Source organism: Bufo gargarizans, unplaced genomic scaffold (genome assembly GCF_014858855.1).
Source record: "Bufo gargarizans isolate SCDJY-AF-19 unplaced genomic scaffold, ASM1485885v1 original_scaffold_1370_pilon, whole genome shotgun sequence".
NCBI classification, from domain to species: domain Eukaryota; kingdom Metazoa; phylum Chordata; class Amphibia; order Anura; family Bufonidae; genus Bufo; species Bufo gargarizans.
Window position 1 is genome coordinate 37042 of NW_025334326.1, and position 24910 is coordinate 61951.

Sequence of the window (24910 nt, forward strand, 5' to 3'; positions counted from 1 at the left end):
GCAGCATTTTCTGGTCATCACTGGATGTCCTCCGCCACACGGAATCCTTCTGGGGTCAGCGACATTATCCTCGCTGGACGTCCATCCTGATGAGTCAGGGACAGAACCACTGAGCGCCACACACCTGCCTGGTAGGTGAATTTTCTGCCGATTGCTCCGGCATCGGACAGGGTCCCGTAGTTCCTTCTGGGTCCAGGTGTTCCCTTATATTCTCTGCTTAGTTGTCCTATACGACAGAGGGCAGTCCCCTTGGACCTTGCTATTGTCTGCGCCTGTCAGGTACTTTCTCCCCCTGAGAGTCTTCTGCATGTCGGTCGCAGCTGGTTTATACATTTCGTGTTGTCACACCCAGTTTCTTTCATGGTGACTTCGCCATTCCTTATGCATATGGGTGTCTGTCGATTTAGAAGTACAACCCAAGCTGCTGTACTTGCCCTCTCCGAGACAATGTATGCAGATTGAGAGCCACTATTCTTGGAATGGCTAGTTGTCCATGGCCGATTCCTTCCCGTATGGTGGTTGTTTTCACTTTTTCTTGGATATTCTGGCTTTTGTTGTCCTCTGGTGGTTCAGTTCCTGGTTCCTTGTGAGCCCATACCGGGTACTCCTTTCTGGAGTCCCTGTCCCCGTTCATTTGACCACACAGAGGGGAACAAATAGCCTTGTGGACCTCTTGGGATTCGTGTCTATCTTCCCATCCTGGTTTAGTGCTACGGTTTGCATTTCCACCTTATGGTCTCCTTCAGGAGGGCCTTCCTCCTGTTTGTAGAAACTTCCCCCTTAGACTGTTGGAAGTACTCTCCTTCTCCTCCCATGTCTCTCACTACTAGGGCTGCAGCTAACGATTATTTGAATAATCGATTAGTTGCCGATTAATTTCTACGATTAATCGGCAAAAACGACAAAATTACAAAACAGAGAGGTTTATATGATCTTACTTGAAAAAATATGTTCAAAGGCCATATTAAAACAAATTGTGGACGACACTATTATGGGGGATCTGTGGACGGCGCAGTTATGGAGAGGGGGGATCTGTGGACGACACTATTATGGGGGATCTGTGGACGGCGCAGTTATGGAGAGGGGGGATCTGTGGACGACACTATTATGGGGGATCTGTGGACGGCGCAGTTATGGAGAGGGGGATCTGTGGATGGCGTAGTTATGGAGAGGGGGATCTGTGGGTGGCGTAGTTATGGAGAGGGGGATCTGTGGGTGGCGTAGTTATGGAGAGGGGGATCTGTGGGTGGCGTAGTTATGGAGAGGGGGATCTGTGGGTGGCGTAGTTATGGAGAGGGGGATCTGTGGGTGGCGTAGTTATGGAGAGGGGGATCTGTGGGTGGCGTAGTTATGGAGAGGGGGATCTGTGGGTGGCGTAGTTATGGAGAGGGGGATCTGTGGGTGGCGTAGTTATGGAGAGGGGATCTGTGGGTGGCGTAGTTATGGAGAGGGGGATCTGTGGGTGGCGTAGTTATGGAGAGGGGGATCTGTGGGCGGCGCAGTTATGGAGAGGGGATCTGTGGGCGGCGCAGTTATGGAGAGGGGGATCTGTGGGCGGCGCAGTTATGGAGAGGGGGATCTGTGCACTGTTATGGGCATAACAGTGCACAGATCCCTTTCCACATAACAGTGCACAGATCCCCCTTCCCATAGCAGTGCCATACACAGATCCCCCCTCCTTCCCATAGCAGTGCTATACACATACCCCCCTCCCCATAGAAGTGCCATACACAGACCCCCCTCCCCATAGAAGTGCCATACACAGACCCCCCTCCCCATAGAAGTGCCATACACAGACCCCCCTCCCCATAGAAGTGCCATACACAGACCCCCCTCCCCATAGCAGTGCTATACACAGACCCCCCTCCCCATAGCAGTGCTATACACAGACCCCCCTCCCCATAGCAGTGCTATACACAGACCCCCCTCCCCATAGCAGTGCTATACACAGACCCCCCTCCCCATAGCAGTGCTATACACAGACCCCCCTCCCCATAGAAGTGCTATACACAGACCCCCCTCCCCATAGCAGTGCCATAGACAGATCCTCCCCATAACAGCCCCGGCCCCGATGCTTATAAGTCGGACTAATCACGTCTGCATCTTTATTTTACCTTTTTACAATGACGCTCCTGTAACAGCCAGGCAGAGCGGACGGCGGCGTAACGTCACTCACGTGACGCACCTGCTCCGCCCACCTCATGAATGAAGGAGGCGGAGCAGGCGTGTCACGTGAGTGAGTGACGTTACGCCGCCGTCCGCTCTGCCTGGCTGTTACAGGAGCGTCATTGTAAAAAGGTAAAATAAAGATGCAGCGACCGCCCGCCCGGATAGCAACGAATCGGCGATTATTCGATAACTGGATTCGTCGACAACGAATCCAGTTATCGAATATAATCGATTACATCGATTAATCGTTGCAGCCCTACTCACTAGTGTGTCCCTGCTGAGGTTTCCTAGGCCTGGTTCCCTTTTTCCCTGATACTTCATTTGGCCAGAGTTTCTCCGGTCTTGCGCTTCTCAGCGATATTTTGTTTTCAGAGGCTCGTTCCTCGTCTCCTGGTTTTGGGATGCAGGTCTTGCCTTTTCTCTTTTCCTGGCCTTTACTTACAACTCCCTCCCTTTCCAAGGGTTGGCGGTTTCCCTTAGCACCTTTGTTTTTTTTTTCCTTTCAATAGGGCGCTTAACTTCATCACCTGCTTCGCGGTGAGGGGAGACCTGCACTCTTGACATGTGAGCCTTGCTATTGCTTCCCTCACTCATCACAGGGTGTTTGTGCTTTGGCCTGAGACAATTAGAATGTTAGGTAGCTCCAATACGCGGTGCTGTCCTACTTTCTCTCCAGCCTTTGGCCAAGCTGGGTGTTCCCCTTTGCCTTCTTCTTGCATTTGGGATTTTCTCCCAGGCATTTGTCCTGGCAGTCTTCACTGTTGCTTCCTTGGGGTTTCTCCCTTGTTATGAGGCTTCTTGTCTAATCCATGCTTTTCTCCTGTTGGGTCACATGGTTCTCCTGCACCTGTATGCCCAACCGGTGGCATGGCTGTTCATTTCCCACCCTCTGGGACTGCTTTGGGACGTCCCATGGTGCTGTGTCCCCCAATGCCATGCACGAGAAATCCGTTAAATCCTTTTCTCGTAGTAGGCATTGGGGGACACAGATCCCACCCTATGTTTTTTACTTCCGCTTCTCCGAGTGGTCTCTTGATCTTTCCCAGTACGGGAGTTGTTGGTTCCTTGCCTTTCGTCTCTCTCCTACTGCTTTTGGTACAAACTGATCAGCCTAGGGCCTGTGGAGAGGGTATAGCCCAACGGGGAGGAGCCAACACTATTTATGTCTAGTGTCGTCTCCTAGTGGTAGTTGGACATATACCCGTGGTGCCGTGTCCCCCAATGCCTACTACGAGAAAAGGATTTTACGGCGAGTACAAAAAAAATAAAGAGATTTAAAGGATATGTGCACCTTTAGATTGCATTTAACTTATTTTTGCCTAACTATATTTTCAATTGGTCTTTATAAAAAATATTGAGCTGTTCAGTCACCAAAGGGTTAGGCTACTTTCACACTAGCGTTCGATCGGATCCGTTCTGAACGGATCCGCTCATATTAATGCAGACGGTGGCTCAGTTCAGAACGGATCCGTCTGCATTATAACTTAGAAAAATTTTGTGAAAGCGGATCCGTTCAGACTTTACATTGAAAGTCAATGGGGGACGGATCCGCTTGAAGATTGAGCCATATGGTGTCATCTTCAAGCGGATCCGTCCCCATTGACTTCCATTATAAGTCGGAACGGATCCGCACGCCGCCGCACGGCCAGGCGGACACCCGAACGCTGCTTGCAGCGTTCAGGTGTCCGCTCACTGAGCGGAGCGGAGGCTGAGCGCTGGCAGACGGATGCATTCTGAGCGGATCCGCATCCACTGAGAATGCATTAGGGCCAGACGGCTGCGTTCAGGGCCGCTTGTGAGCACCTTCAAACGGAGCTCACGAGCGGACACCTGAACGCAGGTGTGAAAGGAGCCTTAACTGGTTTTTCTAACTGTGTGACTGGTACTTTCCCTTTGGTCATATAATAACCCTCATCTCTAAACTACTGAGGTCATAAACACTTATTTAAACCACATTCTTATCAGTATGATAAAGAGTGAGCTTTAATCAGTGTTTATTTAGTCAGAGAGCGGAGATAAGGAGCCGTCAGGTCCTCAGATGACGGAAAAGATAAAAAATAAATAAATTGTATCCACAGGCTGGATAAGCTACACAGGTGGAGAGCTACAGGATTCCATATTGGGTTTTTTTAGCTCAAAAGAAGTATAATACAATGACAAAAAAAAAAAAATGCCCCCAAAGGTATACGTTGCCTTTAATAAAACAATCCAATGAATATTTGATATTGGCACAATCGTTCTGGTGCACAATTAACACCTTAAAAACAAATCCAAAATAGTGAAATTGTGGAAAAGGGGGGGGGGGGTTATAGTAGTAAATTAAATGGTGGCATTAAAATACACAACAGCTTCATATGGCTCTTGGAGGTAAAAGTGAAAATGAGTAAACAAAAATTGGATTGGCCCTAAAGGGGTTAAAACGATGTCATTCTTACCCTGAATTCAGCCACAATCTTCGATTTTAAGACCGCTTTGGGAGTCTCTGGAACAGCTAAAACGCAGAAAAACAGATACAATTTTATTACAGTTAACGGAACTGCTCATGATCATCCTGGAATATTGCTGCTGATCTAGACGGAGGACAAATGGGGTCATTTATTTAGATCTGTGTTTTAGAGGCCGGTCTTCATCCTGCGCCAGTCTCTACATAACTTAGGCGCATCCGCCACCAACCTAAACCTACAGGAGTTCCTTTGCTGCCGTAGATTTTTATAATTTTCTGTGCTTCAAACAGGCTTAGAACATGATGGCACGAGTGGGCTGGCCCACTCCAATTTTTGGGGTGTATGGGCAAGAAGTCACAGATTTGGCCGCAAGTCCCCTATGCGACCGAATCTGCGGCAGATATATCTATTCATAAATGACACCCATACTGCCTAGTCTTAGACATAGGAGCAGAGCTTAAACATAATGAAGTGGCAGCACGAGTTTTAGCACAATGCAAACAGAAAAATCCAGCGTTACTAGAAGTGACAAATCTTCCAACGAGCCATGGAGAGCGCCCGTTTTATAATTGTGTCTCAAAGCCGAGACATTTGCATATGGTACCTAATTAGCATATTATACAACCCCTCAAAGGAACAATAAAATGAGTCTGATGAGCTATATGCGACAAGCCATAGCAAGCTGCTAATGGTTGTACTGAACAGATACTCACTTTCTGGAGGTTTCTCTGCAGGTTTAGCACGTGCACTTTTGCTTTTCTCCCGTTTACTCCAACCTCCACCTGTGGCAAATATTGAGAAATTGTCAAATCTCAGCAAAGAAACAGTCAAATCAAAGCTAACAGCACAAAATCTATGATCAGACATGAAAAACGTCAGAGGAAATCAACCTGGACACCATGATTTGAAACGGTCCGTTTAAGTAACTATGTGCACCCCCCCATCTAATACCAATTCTGGAGCATCTTTTCTTATGACTCCATGTTATGCTGCTCATCCACTATTCCTACTAGCAATAAAAATCTAGACACTGGCCATACTGATTGGATATTGCCAGACATCAGATGTTATGACACAGGGAATTTTAAATAGTTGCTAAAGCATACGTGTCAGGAGAGTTCACAGGTCGTCCTTAGAGGGTTGTCAGACGTACATTTTTTACATCTGAGACGACCCGCAAGTTACATTTTTGTCTTTAGTTAATGGAAGCGTGAAAAACCATGCATAGTCACGATGTACGGTCCGCCACTTCACCTCTGCAAGGCGTTTGAAGCCTCATCTCTGATAACAGAGGACTTAATTTACTACATAATGCCGTGACGGCCAGTTCTCACAGTGGCCTACGCTGCACGAGGACGTGATGGCGATTTAATCCCTTCCCCCTTTAAGCATTTTAGGACTTAGTGACCAAGCAATTATATTCCTTATTTTTTTTCTTCTTCCAAGAGCTGTAACTTCTTTATTTTTCCATCCATGTAGTCATGTGACAGCTTGTTGTTATTGTGGGATAAGTTGTAGTTTTTAATGGCGCCATTTTGGTGTACACGTAACTGATTAACTTTTATTAACGCTATCGGGGGGGGGCAGCAATTAAGCTTTTACAGCAGCGTTCATTTTTCAGCATAGACAACTTAAAGGGGTTCTGCAGTTATTTTATACTGATGTGCTATACTCTGGATAGATCATTAGCATCTGATCGGCAGGGGTCCGACACCCGGGACCCCCGCCGATCAGCTGTTTGAGAAGGCAGCAGCGCCGCGGCCTTGTCACTGTTTACTGCAGGCCCAGTGACGTCACGACTAGCATCACTGGCCTGGGCGGGGCTAAGCTCCATTCAAGTGAACCGAGCTTAGCTCCACCCAGGCCAGTGATACTAGTCGTGATGTCACTGAGCCTGCCGCAAACAGCGAGAAGGTCGTAGTTCCGCTGCCTTCTCAAACAGCTGATCGGCAGGGGTCCCAGGTGTCGGACCCCGCCGATCAGATGCTGATGATCTATCAAGAGGAACTGCGGAACCTCTAACTTTATTCTCCAGGCGGGTACAATTACAGCTTTAACAAATACATAGACCCTTAAGAGCCAAAACTTATTTTTTTGTTTATCTCTCTCTCTCTACGGAGCTGTGTGGGCTTGAATTTTGAGGGAAGACTTTTAGTTTTCATTGGTTTCATTTAGGGGTTCATAAGACTGATCACTTTTACAGCAATTCTGGAATAGTTTTTCCTTTAATCACACCATTCACTGTGCAGTATAAATTGTGTGACAAATTTGGGTCAATCTGGATTATTAAAGACGCAACAACAACAAATACGTTATGGGATTTTTATTTTTGTAATTTTTTTCCACTGAAAAGCTCTCTGAGGCTGCATGCACACGACCGTAAATATTTTGCAGGCCAGAAAATGTGGATCCGCAAAAAATACGGATGCTGTCCATGTGACATTTGTGCTGCATAAGTTTTTTTTGTGGATCCATTCTAACAAGTCCTATACTTATCTGCAAAATGGACAAGAATAGGACATACTCTATTTCTTGCAGGGCTACGGAATTAACATACGGATGCGGACAGCACACGGTCTGCCGTCTGCATTTTTGTGGACCCATTGAAAAAAAAATGGGTCCGCATCCTATACGCAAACAAAACATAACGACACGAAAAACAAAACACATTTATGTGCACAAGGCCTTACCATTATTTTTAAACTTGGAGATTTACCATTTACTTGTCCCACAAGGGGACTTTGTTTTGATCGCTTATAGGGAACCTGTCACCGGAATTTTGGGTATAGAACTAAGGACATGGGTTGCTAGATGGCCACTAGCACATCCACAATATCCAGTCCCCATAGCTCTGTGTGCTTTAATTGTGTCAAAAAAACAATTTGATACATATGCAAATTAACATAAAAGAGTCATATCTTACTTGTGTGACCAGAGAAGAGTCATATTTTCAAGCTCTGACTCATCTTAGGTTAATTTGCATATGTATCAAATCGGTTTTTATACACAATAAAAGCACACAGAGCTATGGGGACTGGGTATTGCGGATGTGCTAGCTGCCATCTAGCAACCCATGTTCTCAGCTCTATACCCAAAATGTCCGTGCTATACTGCCAGACACCAGCAGGCTGTGCTAGAGAAGGAGCAGCCAATCAGGAATATACTGCAGGCAGCATGGGGCAAAATGCCTAGGGCAAAAAATACGGTAAGGGCTCGTTCATACAACTGTTGGTGTCCTGTTCCCGTATTGCGAACCGCATCTGCAATACACGGGCACTGTTCCGTTGTCATGCCGCATCATGGATGCAGACCTATTCAATGGGTCCGCAAATCTGGAGCATGGGCACGGGTATGTTTTGTCCCCGTACCCTAGTAAAAAGGGCCGACAAAATTATTAAAGTACAGCAAATGCCTGATAAAGCACAGGGAAAAAAATGCAACTTACCTAAAGCAGTTCTGAAAGAAGCAATAGTATCCTCGTTGTAAACACTTCTGTCTTCCCATATCTTGAAGACCCTCTCGGCAGACTTTGACACAGATGGATCCCTTTAAAAAATTATTTCAGCAATTAATTCCACAGTGCACTGGTCATAACTGTATACACTGGTATACTCTCCCATAGAACAAATATATAATAGATGCCCTGGTGAATGCCAGTGACACTGATGGCACCAAGGTCTGATCAAGTCACACCAATAAATAAATAAAAAAATCTATCTAATGGATCAATTTTTTTCTTCTCAACTCCTGCAACAAAATCTGCGCTGTGCGCTCAAAGTAGATGGACGCTGCAGAACGCAGTCAACCCTTCTCCTGCCCTGGTCAGACTCTCCTGTTGATGTGTCTGGACTATCACTGCTCTGAGCAGCCCATCATTGCCTGCTGTGGTCACACAGAAATGTGCTGGGACAGGCTATGCAACTGCAGCAGCCAATCACTGTCCTCAGCGGTAGAATTCTGAAAACTGTGACTGACTGCAGCTGTCTCGTGCTGTACTCAGGAGAATCTGATCAGCACCTTAGAGAAGGGTGCTGAAGAAAGGGGTGTGAAAACGAGATTTTTGTGAACTCGCATGTAAAATCTTTCTTGCTTAGTTCATTGGGGGACACAGGACCGTGGGTATAGCTGCTTGCTGCCACTAGGAGGCGACAAGGCTGAAAAGTGATAACTCCTTCCCTGCCGGCTATATCCCCTCCAGCCTGGAGAGAGCATATCAGTTTGTGCCCAAGCAATAGGAGTAGGAGAAAAATACCATACAGTAAACAACCAACAACTGAAACGTCAGTCGGATCGAACCAGAACTGACGACCATACTGGCCCACCGACCGCCATTATTTGCGGCAAACAACCACTGGGTGGAAGCTGTGTCCCCCAATGACCTAAGCGAGAAAGATTTTACAGGTGAGTTCACAAAAATCTTGTTTTCTCGCTCGTATCATTGGGGGACACAGGACCGTGGCACTTCCTAAAGCAGTCCACGGGGAGGGAAACAAATCACACGCCCATGGAGAAAAACACCCCAGAGGATGCGCAATTCCATGCCACCTGCAAGACCTTGCTGCCGGAAGCAGCATCCGCCGATGCCTAGGAAAGCACCCGCTAAAACTTGGTGAACATGTGCCCGGAGATCAAGACACTGCCTTCTACAACTAGAAAGCGAATGCCTAGAGTAGATGAACCAGAGGCCATAACTCCGCTGGGCGGTGCCTTGTCCTAGGAGCGGAATGCCCAAGACAGATATACCTGGAAAACATCCCTTTAGAGGCAGTCAGCTTTGACAAAGACCTCAAGGAAAAAACAGGTAAAAGTCTGCACAGCGGAAAGCGTTAGTTATGGACCAGCAAACTTAGGAGGCCAAATTAGATGGCTGATGGAGAGCCGCTCTCTAAAATGCAGGGGGGGGGGGGGAAGAGAAACCATGTCTGAGATGATATGGAAAACAGCGACTACCTTCTGCAAAGAAAGAAGATACTGGGCGGAGCACTGCCTTATGCTAATGACAAGAGAAAAATGTACATAGAAGAAGGCGCTATCAAATCCGAAAGCCGCGGGGTGGAAGATCCCGCCACCCGGAATGCCGCCTTCCCAGAAATAAAAAAGGAGAAGACGGCGTCCCAGAGGGAGGACTTGTTCCTCACCGAAACTCCTCCAAACTATCCGCAGGTCGTTGGGACAAAGCTGGCTGCTGGCCGCAACTGTGGAAGCAGAACCAAAATCCAGGTCCGCAGGATCCTCCTCTGGTTAAGAGAACGCCCCTTAGGAAGCGTAAATTGGTAGACTAATGCCCCTAGAGCCGTAGAGGCTTGTGGCGAGACTTCTAGCGAGAGAAGCTGCTTGAGAAACCAGTGAGAAAAAAAAATCCTGAGCCAAGCATGCCCAACTGCAGGCCAAAGAACCAATACCTCGGAGAAAGGTAGAAGCAAAGCCCATGTGAGCATCACCGGTGATGGGAAGCCCCGTAAGTGACCATATATGGACAATGCGGAAACACTGCCTGGAAGGACAGATGACCAAGATGAGAGGAATACTCTTGCCTGGTGGAGTTTGATCACTACGTCCAACACCCTCAACGTACCCGGGGAACACTGGTCACGTGGAAAAAAAAATATTGAGCTGGGATTCCATAGCCGTGCAACCCATGGCTACTGGTCAGCTAGACAGAAGGGGAAGGTGGTCAGCCATCCAGCTCGAGGAGGGTGTTCCGTTCCAGGAACTAAACCCCTACCAGCAGTGGCAAGGCGTGACAGACACCCGCTCTTTCCGGCGTAGGGGACCCCGGAATGAGCAGCGAAAGGAATGACCACCATCGGCTTGAGGTGACAGACAGTAATCATAGCTGAAAAAAGGTAGCACTCTAGTGCTAGACGAGTGCCGCAGGGACTAAGCTACCCAGCAGAGCACACCCGAGGTAGGTGCTGATCAGCCATGGCAATTACGCCATTGCAAAGCCCGAGTTGACGACAGAAGGACAACAGTTGTCAGAGCAACGGTCGATCAGTAGTGTAAATTAGGAGGCCAGGGCTAAAGCCCACTGCCATCAGAGACTGGCGCTTTTCAGAATCTATTGGTAATGCAATACTCCACCCGAGGAGGAGGCGGCCAAACAAGAGAAGCCACAAAAGTAATGCTAACGCCATACTCCAGTTAAGGAGGAGGCTACACCATAGAGGACACAGATTCCAGAATCAGAAGAATCCGTCACCTGATGAGGGAACTGTGCAGTTGGAACCCTAGTATGTAGTGGAGGCGCAAATATCCCTTGTACAGTAGGAGCTACAGCATGCTCCCCCTTGTACAATCACTTACCTAAGGTGCCCAAGGGGACGTCCGTTAATACAGGGTGCCCGGCCGCACCCATCGCCGTCCGGTGCCCAGCGCAACCTTCCCTGTCTTCAGCGCCGCCTCCGCAATCCTCCCGTCCCTCTGCCAGATCCCGCGCCTGTGTACTAGGCACAGCCTGGTGCGCCACAGACTCCTGGCAGCGGCTTCGTTGAGCGGATTGCGGAGTCAGCGCAAAGCTAAAGAAGGCTGCGCTGAAGACAGGGAAGGTGGCGCTGGGCACCGGACGGCGATGGGTGCGGCCGGGCACCCTGTATTAACAGACGTCCCCTTGGGCACCTTAGGTTTTTATAACCTGTCAATCACTTACCTGTTTTCTGGGCTAATAGAGCCACAGGGAGGTTTGATAAGGCCAGCTTAGGATTCATGTTATTAGTACAGACATGAGCATATGTTTAGGGGTAAAATCTCATGACCGAATCCCTTTAAGGTATTTGGCCTGCAGAGAGGAACCACCGGATAATCCAGTGCCGGCTGCAAAGAGGTGGCTTACCATGAAGGAGCTCAGCGGGCACCTGGGGGAGGGGGACAGCTAGGCGGGAAGAATTCGCGCCTGAGGGACGGACCCGCCCGCTCCATAACTGGAATAAAAGCCGGGACAAAGTTCGGTGCACGGCCAACCGGGAAGTACTGTCGAAAACAGAGGGACTTGGATAGATGCGCGGGATGTGTCCGCTGGTCGCGGGTGCCCACCCCGTGGGCCGCAAGAAACAGCATGGGCCGAGTACAGGTAGGCCGGGAAGCGGAGGGTCTGGAGCGGGGCTCTCAGGCGCCCTGGTTGCATACCGGCCGAGGGTGCCCACCCCTCGGGCCGGATAAAGTGAGGCTCCCAGAATGCGTCCTGCCAGATAGCGGTCGCGGGAGCCCACCCCGCAGGGCGGAAAAATAGGCTCAAGCCGCAGGACCTAAAGAGCTAGATAGGGGAACTCAGGCCCCCAGATATGGACAGAGGCCCACAATGTACATCGGGGGCTGAGGTAACGTGGGGCCCTCCCCAGGGCATGGCCCACTCTGAAGAAAATGTCCTCCATTTTAGGACGAGGTGACCAAGGGGGGAGGGGAGCTGAGAATACTTACCCAATCCGGACTACTCACCCCATCTTCATTCTCTTCTCTCTACCCCTTCTCAGAGTACCAGCAGGATCACCTCTTCAGCAGCTGGCACCCGAAGTGGCAGGAGACTGGAATGGCAGAGGGTCTCGACGGATTCAGGCGACCCTTTGGCCTGCGGGAAGCAGGGGAGCTGGGGTTCCCTGGTCCACTTTTGCTTCTTGGGGAGGGCGAGCGGTGAGGGAATCTGCCTCCTAACGACACTCAGCTAAAAAACTGATATGCTCTCTCCAGGCTAGAGGGGGTATAGCCGGCAGAGGAGGAGTTATCACTTTTCAGCCTAGTGTCGCCTGCTAGTGGCAGCAAGCAGCTATACCCACGGTCCTGTGTCCCCCCAATGATACGAGTGAGAAATACGTTTTTTGAATTTCGAAACCATTTTAGGCGGAGACCAGTATTAGGTCCCGGTCATGTTTTTTGCTTTGCTCTCAATAACCTCACACAGAAGGCAGTCTTCCGTCATCTTTGGCAGTGCCAGAGAGATGTATTGAGTGGTAGCACAAAGGCTTGACTGCCACTGCATTCATACAGCATAACATAGGAACACCGGTCCACGGGGCTAGTAGTCAGACCCCCACACCCCACAGACCAGCTGTATTTTTGGGACCTTTTTCTGCAGTCAAACGCAGAGATTATGTAAGGAATTCTGTCTAAGGCCTCTTTCACACTTGCGTTGTCCGGATCCGGCGTGTACTCCACTTGCCGGAATTACACGCCGGATCCGGAAAAACGCAAGTGTACTGAAAGCATTTAAAGACGGATCAGTCTTCAAAATGCTTTCAGTGTTACTATGGCAGCCAGGACGCTATTAAAGTCCTGGTTGCCATAGTAGGAGCGGGGGAGCGGTACACTTACAGTCCGCGCGGCTCCCGGGGCGCTCCAGAGTGACGTCAGAGCGCCCCATGCGCATTGATGACGTGCCATGCGATTACGTCATCCATGCGTGTGGGGCGCCCTGACGTCACTCTGGAGAGCCCCGGGAGCCGCACGGACGGTAAGTATGCTGCTCCCCCGCTCCCCTTTACCATGGCTGCCAGGACTTTAGCGTCCCGGCAGCCATGGTCACCACTCTAAAAAAGCTAAACGTCGGATCCGGCAATGCGGCGAAACGACGTTTAGCTTAAGGCCGGATCCGGAGCAATGCCTTTCAATGGGCATTCATTCCGGATCCGGCCTTGCGGCAAGTCTTCAGGATTTTTGGCCGGAGCAAAAAGCGCAGCATGCTGCGGTATTTTCTCCGGCCAAAAAACGTTCCGTTCCGGAACTGAAGACATCCTGATGCATCCTGAACGGATTTCACTCCATTCAGAATGCATTAGGATAAAACTGATCAGGATTCTTCCGGCATAGAGCCCCGACGACGGAACTCTATGCCGGAAGACCATAACGCAGGCGTGAAAGAGCCCTTAAGCTACAGGATTCATTTATACAGTCAAATCTGTACGTACTTCATCAGAGAGGCAGCTTCAGGGAGGACATCAGCAAACGTGTCGCGGTAGATGAGTGCGTTCTTCCTCTTACAATTCTGGATGATATCGTTGGACAAGTAGAAGAGGTTCAGTCTGTGTGGGAAGCCAGCTGTGGGAGAAGAGAAAGAAATAGTTAGGCTATACAGCTCACATACAGCCATAGTTACGTTTGGGCCTTATTCACACATGGTGAGTTGTCAGGACATTTTCCTACATCCCAATGATCAGTCCCAAGCCAGGTAAGTCCCCTCTTAACGCCTCCCCCTTGACCTCGATTGACAGGGCCCAGCTAGGGCAGGGGACGAACAGAGCAAGATTTCAATGACTGCACATACATGTCAAGTAACCATTTTATTCATATATATTTCTAGGATGAATAATGAAGGAACGCCAAAAAAAAAAAAAGTTTGAGGAATACAAGTCTTTGCTGACAGAGCATACAGGAGAGAGGGGAGAGCTCGTCTTTGCTGACAGAGCATACAGGAGAGAGGGGAGAGCTCGTCTTTGCTGACAGAGCATACAGGAGAGAGGGGAGAGCTCGTCTTTGCTGACAGAGCATACAGGAGAGAGGGGAGAGCTCGTCTTTGCTGACAGAGCATACAGGAGAGAGGGGAGAGCTCGTCTTTGCTGACAGAGCATACAGGAGAGAGGGGAGAGCTCGTCTTTGCTGACAGAGCATACAGGAGAGAGGGGAGAGCTCGTCTTTGCTGACAGAGCATACAGGAGAGAGGGGAGAGCTCGTCTTTGCTGACAGAGCATACAGGAGAGAGGGGAGAGCTCGTCTTTGCTGACAGAGCATACAGGAGAGAGGGGAGAGCTCGTCTTTGCTGACAGAGCATACAGGAGAGAGGGGAGAGCTCGTCTTTGCTGACAGAGCATACAGGAGAGAGGGGACAGCTCCACTTTGCCCCCCTATACAGCTGCCATAAAGCATATGCATGCTGCTGTACTGTAAATGCATGAAATACAGGAAAAGGTCGGTGTCTTCCACAATGCCCAAAGCAAAGGTTTTTAAAACATAAGAAAATGAACAGTTCTTAAAGATTAAGACAATTCTGACATTAAATAAAAGTGCAAGTCAATAGACGATACATTCATTGAATGGCTTGTGCCACAAGATAGGAAGCAATGCAGAGAGACTGATCATTCCCAGGTAGCGAGCAGAGCATCGCCTACCGGCACGTGACCGTACGGCTCCGCAAACTGCTGCTACACTCACTGTGCATGGATCAAATCCGTGTGATGTACACTTTTTTTGGGCGGACCCAAAGACAATAACAGGTCAGCATGCACCTGTAAAAAACGCGGTTCGGATGGTGGTCAAAAATATGGCTGTGTGCATGAGGCCTTATAGTACAGCAACTTGCAAACGTATTAAATCTGGGCCCAAAACCGCGTGATGTTGCAAATAGTTTGGAAATAAAAGTGCCATATACAACCACCCAGCACACACACAAAAAAATAATAAAAATAAAAAAATATATATAATATATTATTTTTTTTATATAACAATGCTCCTAAACACAAAAAATAAAACGCATAAACCATCCCCCACAAGATAAAAAAAATACCATCTACAATAATCTACCGCCACACAAAAAATTAAATTATACATAATTCTAAACCACCACACACGAAAATAGCATCTACAATTCCTCCCACCCCCACAGGTATGCATATACAATAACCCTCCAACTATATATGATAAGATTAGGGCTGCAGCTAACGATTATTTGAATAATCGATTAGTTGCCGATTAATTTCTTCGATTAATCGATTAATCGGGAAAAACGACAAAATTACAAAACAGAGGTTTATATGATCTTACTTGAAAAATTATGTTCAAAGGCCATATTAAAACAAATTGTGGGCGACACTATTATGGGGGATCTGTGGGCGACACTATTATGGGGGATCTGTGGGCGACACTATTATGGGGGATCTGTGGGCGACACTATTATGGGGGATCTGTGGGCGACACTATTATGGGGGATCTGTGGGCGACACTATTATGGGGGATCTGTGGGCGACACTATTATGGGGGATCTGTGGGCGACACTATTATGGGGGATCTGTGGGCGACACTATTATGGGGGATCTGTGGGCGACACTATTATGGGGGATCTGTGGGCGACACTATTATGGGGGATCTGTGGGCGACACTATTATGGGGGATCTGTGGGCGACACTATTATGGGGGATCTGTGGGCGACACTATTATGGGGGATCTGTGGGCGACACTTATGGGGGATCTGTGGGCGACACTATTATGGGGGATCTGTGGGCGACACTATTATGGGGGATCTGTGGACGGCGTAGTTATGGAGAGGGGGATCTGTGGACGGCGCAGTTATGGAGAGGGGGATCTGTGGGCGGCGCAGTTATGGAGAGGGGGATCTGTGGGCGGCGCAGTTATGGAGAGGGGATCTGTGGGCGGCGCAGTTATGGAGAGGGGGATCTGTGGGCGGCGCAGTTATGGAGAGGGGGATCTGTGGGCGGCGCAGTTATGGAGAGGGGGATCTGTGGGTGGCGCTGTTATGGAGAGGGGGATCTGTGGGTGGCGCTGTTATGGAGAGGGGAACTGTGGATGGCGCTGTTATGGAGAGGGGGATCTGTGGGTGGCGCTGTTATGGAGAGGGGGATCTGTGGGTGGCGCTGTTATGGAGAGGGGGATCTGTGGGTGGCGCTGTTATGGAGAGGGGGGATCTGTGGGTGGCGCTGTTATGGAGAGGGGGATCTGTGGGTGGCGCTGTTATGGAGAGGGGGATATGTGCACTGTTATGGGCATAACAGTGCACAGATCCCTTTCCTCATAACAGTGCACAGATCCCTTTCCCCATAACAGTGCACAGATCCCCCTCCCCATAGCAGTGCTATACACAGACCCCCCCCTCCTCCCCATAGCAGTGCTATACACAGACCCCCCCCCTCCTCCCCATAGCAGTGCTATACACAGACCCCCCTCCCCATAGCAGTGCCATAGACAGATCCTCCCCCCTCCCCATAACAGCCCCGGCCCCGATGCTTATAAGTCGGACTAATCACTATGTTTATTTTACCTTTTTACAATGACGCTCCTGTAACAGCCAGGCAGAGCGGACGGCGGCGCAACGTCACTCACTCACGTGACGCACCTGCTCCGCCCACCTCATGAATGAAGGAGGCGGAGCAGGCGTGTCACGTGAGTGAGTGACGTTACGCCGCCGTCCGCTCTGCCTGGCTGTTACAGGAGCGTCATTGTAAAAAGGTAAAATAAAGATGCAGCGACCGCCCGCCCGCCCGCATAGCAACGAATCAGCGATTATTCGATAACTGGATTCGTCGACAACGAATCCAGTTATCGAATATAATCGATTACATCGATTAATCGTTGCAGCCCTAGATGAGATAAAATACACCAGTACACTGTGCGCTGTCCGCATCCATACATCCGTTCCGTGGCCCCGCAAATGAGAGCGTGTCCTATTACAATGGGGCCCATGAAAAGTGCAGGACGCACATGAACTGTATCTGTAGTTTGTGAACGGGTATATGGTCATGTGAATGGTGACATTTCAGCATCGTTCACAATGGCCGTTGGGTCCCTGATGTGCGACAAGTTTCCTCGCAGATTTGCACAATCATTTGCAACCGTTTTTGGCGCACATTAAGCTAAACGTATTGGTCAGCAGAGGCCAGACCTTTCTTCCCAGTTTTACTACAACTCCCGGCATGTTCACTGGAATAGCTGTTCTCAAAACTCCCACAGAAGTGAACGAAGCATACTGGGAGCTGTAGTCAACAGGTTGCAGCAAGACGATGCTAGTCAGCACACAGAAGAGGGTCTGATCCAAAAAGGGTAGAATGGAAAGGTTTTTCAAAAATGTAACCAAGTTTGTAACTTTGCTAGTGAATGCCTGCCAACTTCAGCCGGCTCACACCCGATCGCACCAACGCATCACCTCCAGAATTGTGTGGCAAACTCCAGATGAGCCGGGTTTTAGCATGTAAGGGTACTTTCACACTTGCGGCAGGACGGATCCGACAGGCTGTTCACCATGTCGGATCCGTCCTGCGGCTATTTCGCCGTGCCCGCGGACCGCCGCTCCGTCCCCATTGACTATAATGGGGACGGGGGCGGAGCTCCGGCGCAGCACGGCGCTGCACGGAGAAAGGCCGCCGGACTAAAATTACTGCATGTCAGGCTTTTTAGTCCGGCGGCTTTCTCCGTGCACCGCCGTGCTGCGCCGGAGCTCCGCCCCCGTCCCCATTATAGTCAATGGGGACGGAGCGGCGGTCCGCGGGCACGGCGAAATAGCCGCAGGACGGATCCGACATGGTGAACAGCCTGTCGGATCCGTCCTGCCGCTAGTGTGAAACTAGCCTAAAACTAGCCAAAACATGGAAAATCATGACAACTGACGATCCTTAACTGCTTAAAGCCTGGGCCTATTTTCATTTTTTAGTCCCGCGCCGCAGCAATAGTTGTAGTATATTCTTGGTACTGTGTTATTAGTATATTACGTGTGTTATGTTCTGTAAGGATTAATAAATACTGTTATTTATACCTATTGTGTAACGTGTGGGTACTGGCGGTAGTTAGTAAGGCGCATGCAGCTAGTTTAGAGATTAGCGTAAGGCAATCAGTAGTGATTTGTTGTTAATTTAGGCATAAATAGGCGGAGTCATCACTAGACGATCTCCACCTATTTATGATTATTAATTATTGAGATTTGCATAAAAGTCAATAATTAATAGCCCCTTTAACACCATTGCTTATATATTTTCATATGTAAAATTGGGAGGGGTGGGCATTTAAACATTAAATATTTTGGTGTTTAATTTAATTTATTTATTTTTTTACTTTAGGGGCCTAAAACCTGTGATCTTTCGATCCCCTCTCCTATTCACCCTAATAGAGCTCTATTAGGGTGAATAGGATTTTACACTCTCCCTGCTGAGCTGTGCCTCGTGCAGAGAGCGGCAGGCAGCTTACCATGGCAGGCTTGGAAGGCTTCCGCAGCGTAGAGTTGTTGTGATACCAAATTTTTGATTCGGTTTCAATACCATAAAAAAGTATTGTGATACTCGATACCACTCGAAAAAAATAAACCAAAAAAGCCACGTGCATTCCGCATTAAAAAAAAATGGCGAATCGCGCTGTTTTTTTTATTTATTTTTTTATATTTTAATAGCTTGGACTTTTTTCTGACGTGGCGATATGTAATATGTTTATTATTTATACATTTTATATGTGAAATTGGGAAAAGGGGGCGATTTATAATTCATATTTTGGTGGGGGGTTTTCTTACTTTTTTTTTTACACTTTTTATTTAATAACTAACTAACTAACTAACTCCCCCCTTAGGGGCTAGAACCTAAAAAAAAATTCATCCCTTGTCCTAGTCAGCCTGATAGAGCTCTATCAGGGTGAATAGGATATCAAACTCTCCCTGCTGCTCTGTGCACACAGCATCAGGGATGTTACCATGGCAGCCAGGGCTTCAGTAGCGATCTGGCTGCCATGGTAACCGATCGGAGCCCCAGAATAACATTTCTGGGGCTCCGATCAGAAGCTGCCACTGCACCACCAACGAGGGGTAAGGGAGGGGACCTGTGGCCACTGCCACCAATGATTTTAATACTAGGGGGGTTGAGAGGGGCCGGCGCACTGTGCCACCAATAATTTTATTGGGATAGGGGGTTGGGGGGGGGGGGCACACTGCACCTCCAATGATAATTACCCCTTAATACAGGATGCGGGTACTGGCAGATAAGCGGCAGTTAACCCCTCAGGTGCCACACCTGAGGGGTTAACTGCCGCTGATCGCAGCTCCCTGTCAGGGGCAGGGTGCCAGCAATGCGATTCTGCTACCGGCACCCGGCTCCTGTATTATGTGTTAAAGTCTACTTTTCCTGGGTCCAGACTAAGTACTAGGCTACACAGAGCAGCGCCCAGCGATGTCCCAGCACTTACTATTATTCCTGGGCGCCGCTCCGTTCGCCCGCAGTGCCCCATTACTGTCTCCTCTCCATATGCTAATTACTATCGGAGCGATGGGGAGGAGACATCAGCTTCTCTAGTGGGCGTTCCTTCTCCCTGGCTGTAGCACTGTCCAATCGCAGATCAGGGAGAAGGAACGCCCACTAGTGAAGCTAATGTCTCCTCCCCATCGCTCCAATAGTAATCAGCAGCATGTGGAGCAGGAGAGGAGACAGTAATGGGGCACTGTGGGCGAACGGAGCGGCGCCTAGGAATAATAGTAAGTGCTGGGACATCGCTGGGCGCCACTCTGTTTAGGAAAAGCCGTATCATTGGTGGCACAATGCGCCCGCCCCGCGCTCATGTTCAGAGATACTAGACTGTGCAGAAGCGCAGCCCAGTATCGAAAAAAATGGAAATCCCAGTATCGTATCGATACCGAGCCAAAAGAATCAATTGGGTATCGAAATTTCAATACCCGCAACAACCCTACCGCAGTGTCCATGCTGCCATGGTAACCGATCAGGGATCAGTGATTTTACTGCAGGGGGGAGCAGAGGGAGCCGCATCATTCTGCCTTTCCCAGTCATTGTGGCCAGGTGCCTGCTGTATTATACAGCCGGCACCCACCGTGTATTGAGCGGGCTTACTGCAGCAGCCTGATCCATACAAATGCAGGCGCATAACTCTGTACATGTACGCCATTATATTATGAGGTTAAATTCACGTGCTACCAAGCGCTCGCTGACGTCGCTAAGAGGCCACTCGAAAAGCCAAGCAGAGCCGGTGAAAGCCGGAGGTGCAGGTTTCTCTGAGCAGCACCTCAGTACCTTCATGTTTTCTATGGTGTAGTTCACTAAGTGCAATCCGCCTTCTGTTGTCTGAAAAGAGAACAAACTATCAAAGTACACTGAATGGCGGAACTATTACTACTAACTGCCAGAGCTTACTTAGATTAACCCCATTAAATGAGCCTATACATATGTACAGGTCGGCTGCAGCTGAAGAATCTGCGGGACAAACCAGAGGGCAAAAACACACGGGGCATACTTGGGTGCACATTTGGCAGCAGTGAAATCTGCAGCACAGATTGGCATTCTGCAGGTTACGTGGCAATGCTGCGGTAGCCCCTCTCCGCCACACGTGTCCAAGATTTTTCTGTATGTGCTGTGGATTTTCCGTATGCAATTCCACTGTGGGAAATCTACAGCACATCGCAACTGCTCTCCCGGAAGCCAAGAGCCCCGCTGCCCTAGCTGTATGGCTATTAAAGGGGTTCTCCCACAGAAAATATTCTACATTTTTAAACCAGCACCTGGATCTGATCACTTTAGTAATTTTAGATCTATAGCCCCCGAGTTATTTAATAAATCCTCTCTGAACAGCTCCACCTGCCGTTTGCTCTTTTTCCAATTTCTCGGTCAGGCTCAGTTTTTTCCTGCAGCATAGAGGCCTCGCCCCCAGCTTGACATAAATATAAGCACAGCAACTGTAGAAATGAACAGGGAGATCTCTGGATCCATGCGAGGTCCAGGACAGGTTCTAGCTTTCACCCATTATACGATATATCATTTTTATTTATCTTTTACTTTATTATGGCGTAATCCCTTTAACGTCAATAGGAACATAGTCAGTGCCAAAATGTACAGTCTCTCTTCACACTCCCTCAGTTTATACAGAGCGAGCAGAACTGACCCACTGGAGGGGCAACTAAAATCCTAATGAGACGGACAAGAATTCACCCAGAAAATAATAGCATGGGACACCTCACACACTTTTCGGAGGAGAAAACAACCACGTGACGTCCATAGCACCAGGGCACTCAAGGATACGTGAACAATCCATTTCCTATTAGTTTTCCATGTAACAGCCGGCCAATTTTTCAGTCCAATCCCTGGAACTTGAGCAGGGATTCCCAAGAGGAGCGTCATCTGCCATTCAGGCCCTGTGCCCCTCCTTTAGGCTAGGGGTACACCGCGACTCTGGACACGACAATATACACAAAACCATTTATCATGAAAACTGTTTGATCCACAGGAACACTTTTTACAAAACCAGCCATCCGCAACAGAAAGGACATGCTGTAGATTAGCAAACAGACAGTATTCCCTCAGCGCATGGCCGTCCCTCCATCCACTCTGCCCCCGGATGCAGAGCCCACCGTACCATGCGGTAAAGGGTCAGGGGAACCCAGTCATGGAGAAAAGTGCTCATCTCAGAGGGGCTGCCTGGGTTCAGCACTTAACCCCTTCACAGCTTCTATTGCGTTTGATGGCTCCTATATAACAACTTAAGGCCCAATGTAGCAGGAGACTGACAGGAGGGAAGCGTTCACTGATGCCATCACTTGTCCCCATATAGAATCATCGCTTGCAGCCAGCAGAGCCTGTTTAAATCACACAATCTGCTACCGGCAAACAATGATTTAGGAGTCCCCACCAACGATCCTATTACCCGACGAACGAGTAAAACGTGGCACCTTTACACCGGCAGATTATCGCCCTAGTTAGTGATAATCCTCGCGAACATCAGGCAGGGTGACCTTTAGGCACTGAGACCCACTTCAGGTTCCCTGCAGGCAGACCGTTGCGTTATCTACAATGTGAAGGGAAATGGCATTACAAGTTGTATGAAGGGGAATTAAAAGGGTTTTCCAACATTTTAATACTCATGACCTATCCTCAGGATCCTCATCAGTATCTGAAAGGTAGGGGCCCAACACACAGGGCCCCAAGCGATCACCTATCTGAGAAAGCCTTCTTTCAGCTCACCGAGCACAGTGGCGTCACTTCTATGGGACCAAACAGCTCCCAGGCCACGTGACTGACAAACGTGTGGTCACTGGCCTAGGAAAAGCTGAGAGAACGCCACTGCCTTCTCAAACAGCTGATCGGCGGGGGTCCTGGGTGTAAGGACCCCCACTGATCAGATACTCACGACCTATACTGAGGATAGGTCATCAGTAAATAAAATTAAATCTTTAAAAGGGATTGCCCTACTAAATAATCTCCAGTTTTCAAACCAACATCTGGATCTGAACACTTCTGTAACCGCAAATAACTAAAAATGTGGTACAGCTACTTCAGTGAAATCTATCTATCTGCTGTTCACTCTTATTTCTCTGTCCTGCTCACTGAGAAGGCCACACATGCTCAGTTCTATCCTGCCTCCAGCTGCAGTAGAAAGGACACGCCCCTGAGCTGCCAGCCTGAAATACATCTAGCAGAGCAACCGGAGCAATGACTGAGGAGATCTCTGGCTCCATGTGAGGTCCAGGGACGGTTCTAGCTTTGTTAGTAAGAGATTGGCATGTTCTATACGACGTCTCATTTTCATTTTTTACATTAGTCATGGGAGAACTCCTTTAACATATTATTGCTAGTTGTATGGTTTAACTACATTGTAAAATCTGGTGTTCAGACTAAGGCTACTTTCACACTAGCGTTCGATCGGATCCGTTCTGAACGGATCCGATCATAATAATGCAGACGGAGGCTCCGTTCAGTACGGATCCGTCTGCATTATTTTAGCATAAAAACAGCTAAGTGTGAAAATAGCCTCGTACGGATCCGTCCAGACTTTCAATGTAAAGTCAATGGGGGACGGATCCGCCTGAAGATTGAGCCATATTGTGGCATCTTCAAACGGATCCGTCCCCATTGACTTACATTGTAAGTCTGGACGGATCCGCACGGCCAGGCGGACACCCGAACGCTGCAAGCAGCGTTCAGCTGTCCGCCTGTCCGTGCGGAGGCGAGCGGAGCGGAGGCTGAACGCCGCCAGACTGATGCAGTCTGAGCGGATCCGCTCCATTCAGACTGCATCAGGGCTGGACGGCTGCGTTCGGGTCCGCTCGTGAGCCCCTTCAAACGGAGCTCACGAGCGGACAGCCGAACGCTAGTGTGAAAGTAGCCTAAGGGTCACTATGGCTCAGACTGATGTGAGCACTTGGATTTTATAACTATTTTACTTGCATATATTTTTGGCACATTATATGTGATCCTCGGGGGTACATTTACACTTTCTTTTAGCAGTTTTCCCCTGTGGCCGAGACCCTTATTGGAGTCCCTGGTGGAGCCGATCTTGGCCCGTAGACACCAGGTGATCAGGTGACAGGGTCCTGCTAGATTGTACAGCTTAAACGCTGCTGCATGTATAATGGTGCGGGGTGAAAGCCCAGGACCACGCGCCGTTATCAGGCTAAAATCAGAATCCATAAAATATACTAGGATTTTTACATCCATACACACAATCATTTTGCCTACGTGCTATGTAATCCAGACACCTGATGCCACCAGGAAAACAACCGCCACATACAGCCAAGTCCAGCCCTATAATTTGTGCACCTCTGTAGTCCCTGAAGACCTCAGTATAAAGATAGCAGCGCTGCAGATGTGGGCACATCAGGCTCAGACCAATCAGCTCCGGGAGGCACCAGGGACACCGGCTGAACCTCTGCACTGGGTTTGCCATTGTACACAGGTCCTTCCTGCAGAGTCACTTTTGGATTTTGAGGATTTTGATGCCAATTTAAAACTACAACAATACAAATTATCCCTGCTGCCCATCACCTAGTCATGTAATGTCACCACAAGGGGGAGCTCACACCGCACACCACGATACAGCTCAGTGGTCCTGGCGACTTTTGCAGGCAAGCTAAATGTTTTTGCATTTGAAGACACATTCCCCAATTAGTTAAGATTTCTTACTGGACCTTAGGACCAGCACTGGGTCAGTCCTGGGGTACACTGTATACTTCCTGGACAACGCGTCCTGATAACCAGAAGACTGTCCCAGGTTTTAGTATATGGTTTCGGGGATTTCTATCCCAATGTCACTAGTGCATTATGACATAAAAATCCACGGAAACATGAACATCTGTGTCTGGTCAGCTTGGGGACATTAATGGAAATGAGCTCATGGAGCTAAAAGTCCTTACCCTTAAAGGGGCAGAGCATCCAATTTAAAAGCCAAGTAAACTCTTATCAAGGTCTGTTAATAAGAACTTATCACAAGCAGCATCGAAAGAATGCAAATTAAGCAACGTTTTAACAGCTCCCAGGCTGATCTGGGAGTCTCAGCATGCAGTCGTACTCCTTTCCATCGGTCCAATACACCTGGTCAGACATTTAAAGGGAACCTGTCACATTGCAAATGTAGTGTAATCTGCAGGCAGCAGGTTATAGGGCAGGAGGAGATGACCGCACAAACTGCGGCAGAGATCTAACATTAATAAACCACATCGACGGACTCACTCACATCTGCATTCTGATCCCTCAGGCTTTAAGCTATGGACACCTTTGGGGCATTTTTTTTTCACTACATTTTGAGCTAAAATAATTTTTTCAATTGATCTTTATGACCCCTGTCTCTGTGCAGCCTTGAGATTCTCTAGCAGCACGTTCTGTATTTTTACT

General features: G+C 48.7%; 1 protein-coding gene across 1 annotated transcript in view; it reads right to left on the reverse strand.

Moving 5' to 3' along the window:
- Window positions 1-24910, reverse strand: part of LOC122923224 (regulation of nuclear pre-mRNA domain-containing protein 2-like) — a 58462-nt gene that overhangs the window by 14210 nt on the left and 19342 nt on the right. The window contains exons 2-5 of the mRNA XM_044273984.1: window positions 13511-13640; window positions 8059-8159; window positions 5327-5395; window positions 4605-4660 (exon numbers count right to left, since the gene is read on the reverse strand). Coding sequence (XP_044129919.1) covers window positions 4605-4660; window positions 5327-5395; window positions 8059-8159; window positions 13511-13640 — 356 coding nt within the window. The remainder of the gene's footprint in view (window positions 1-4604; window positions 4661-5326; window positions 5396-8058; window positions 8160-13510; window positions 13641-24910) is intronic.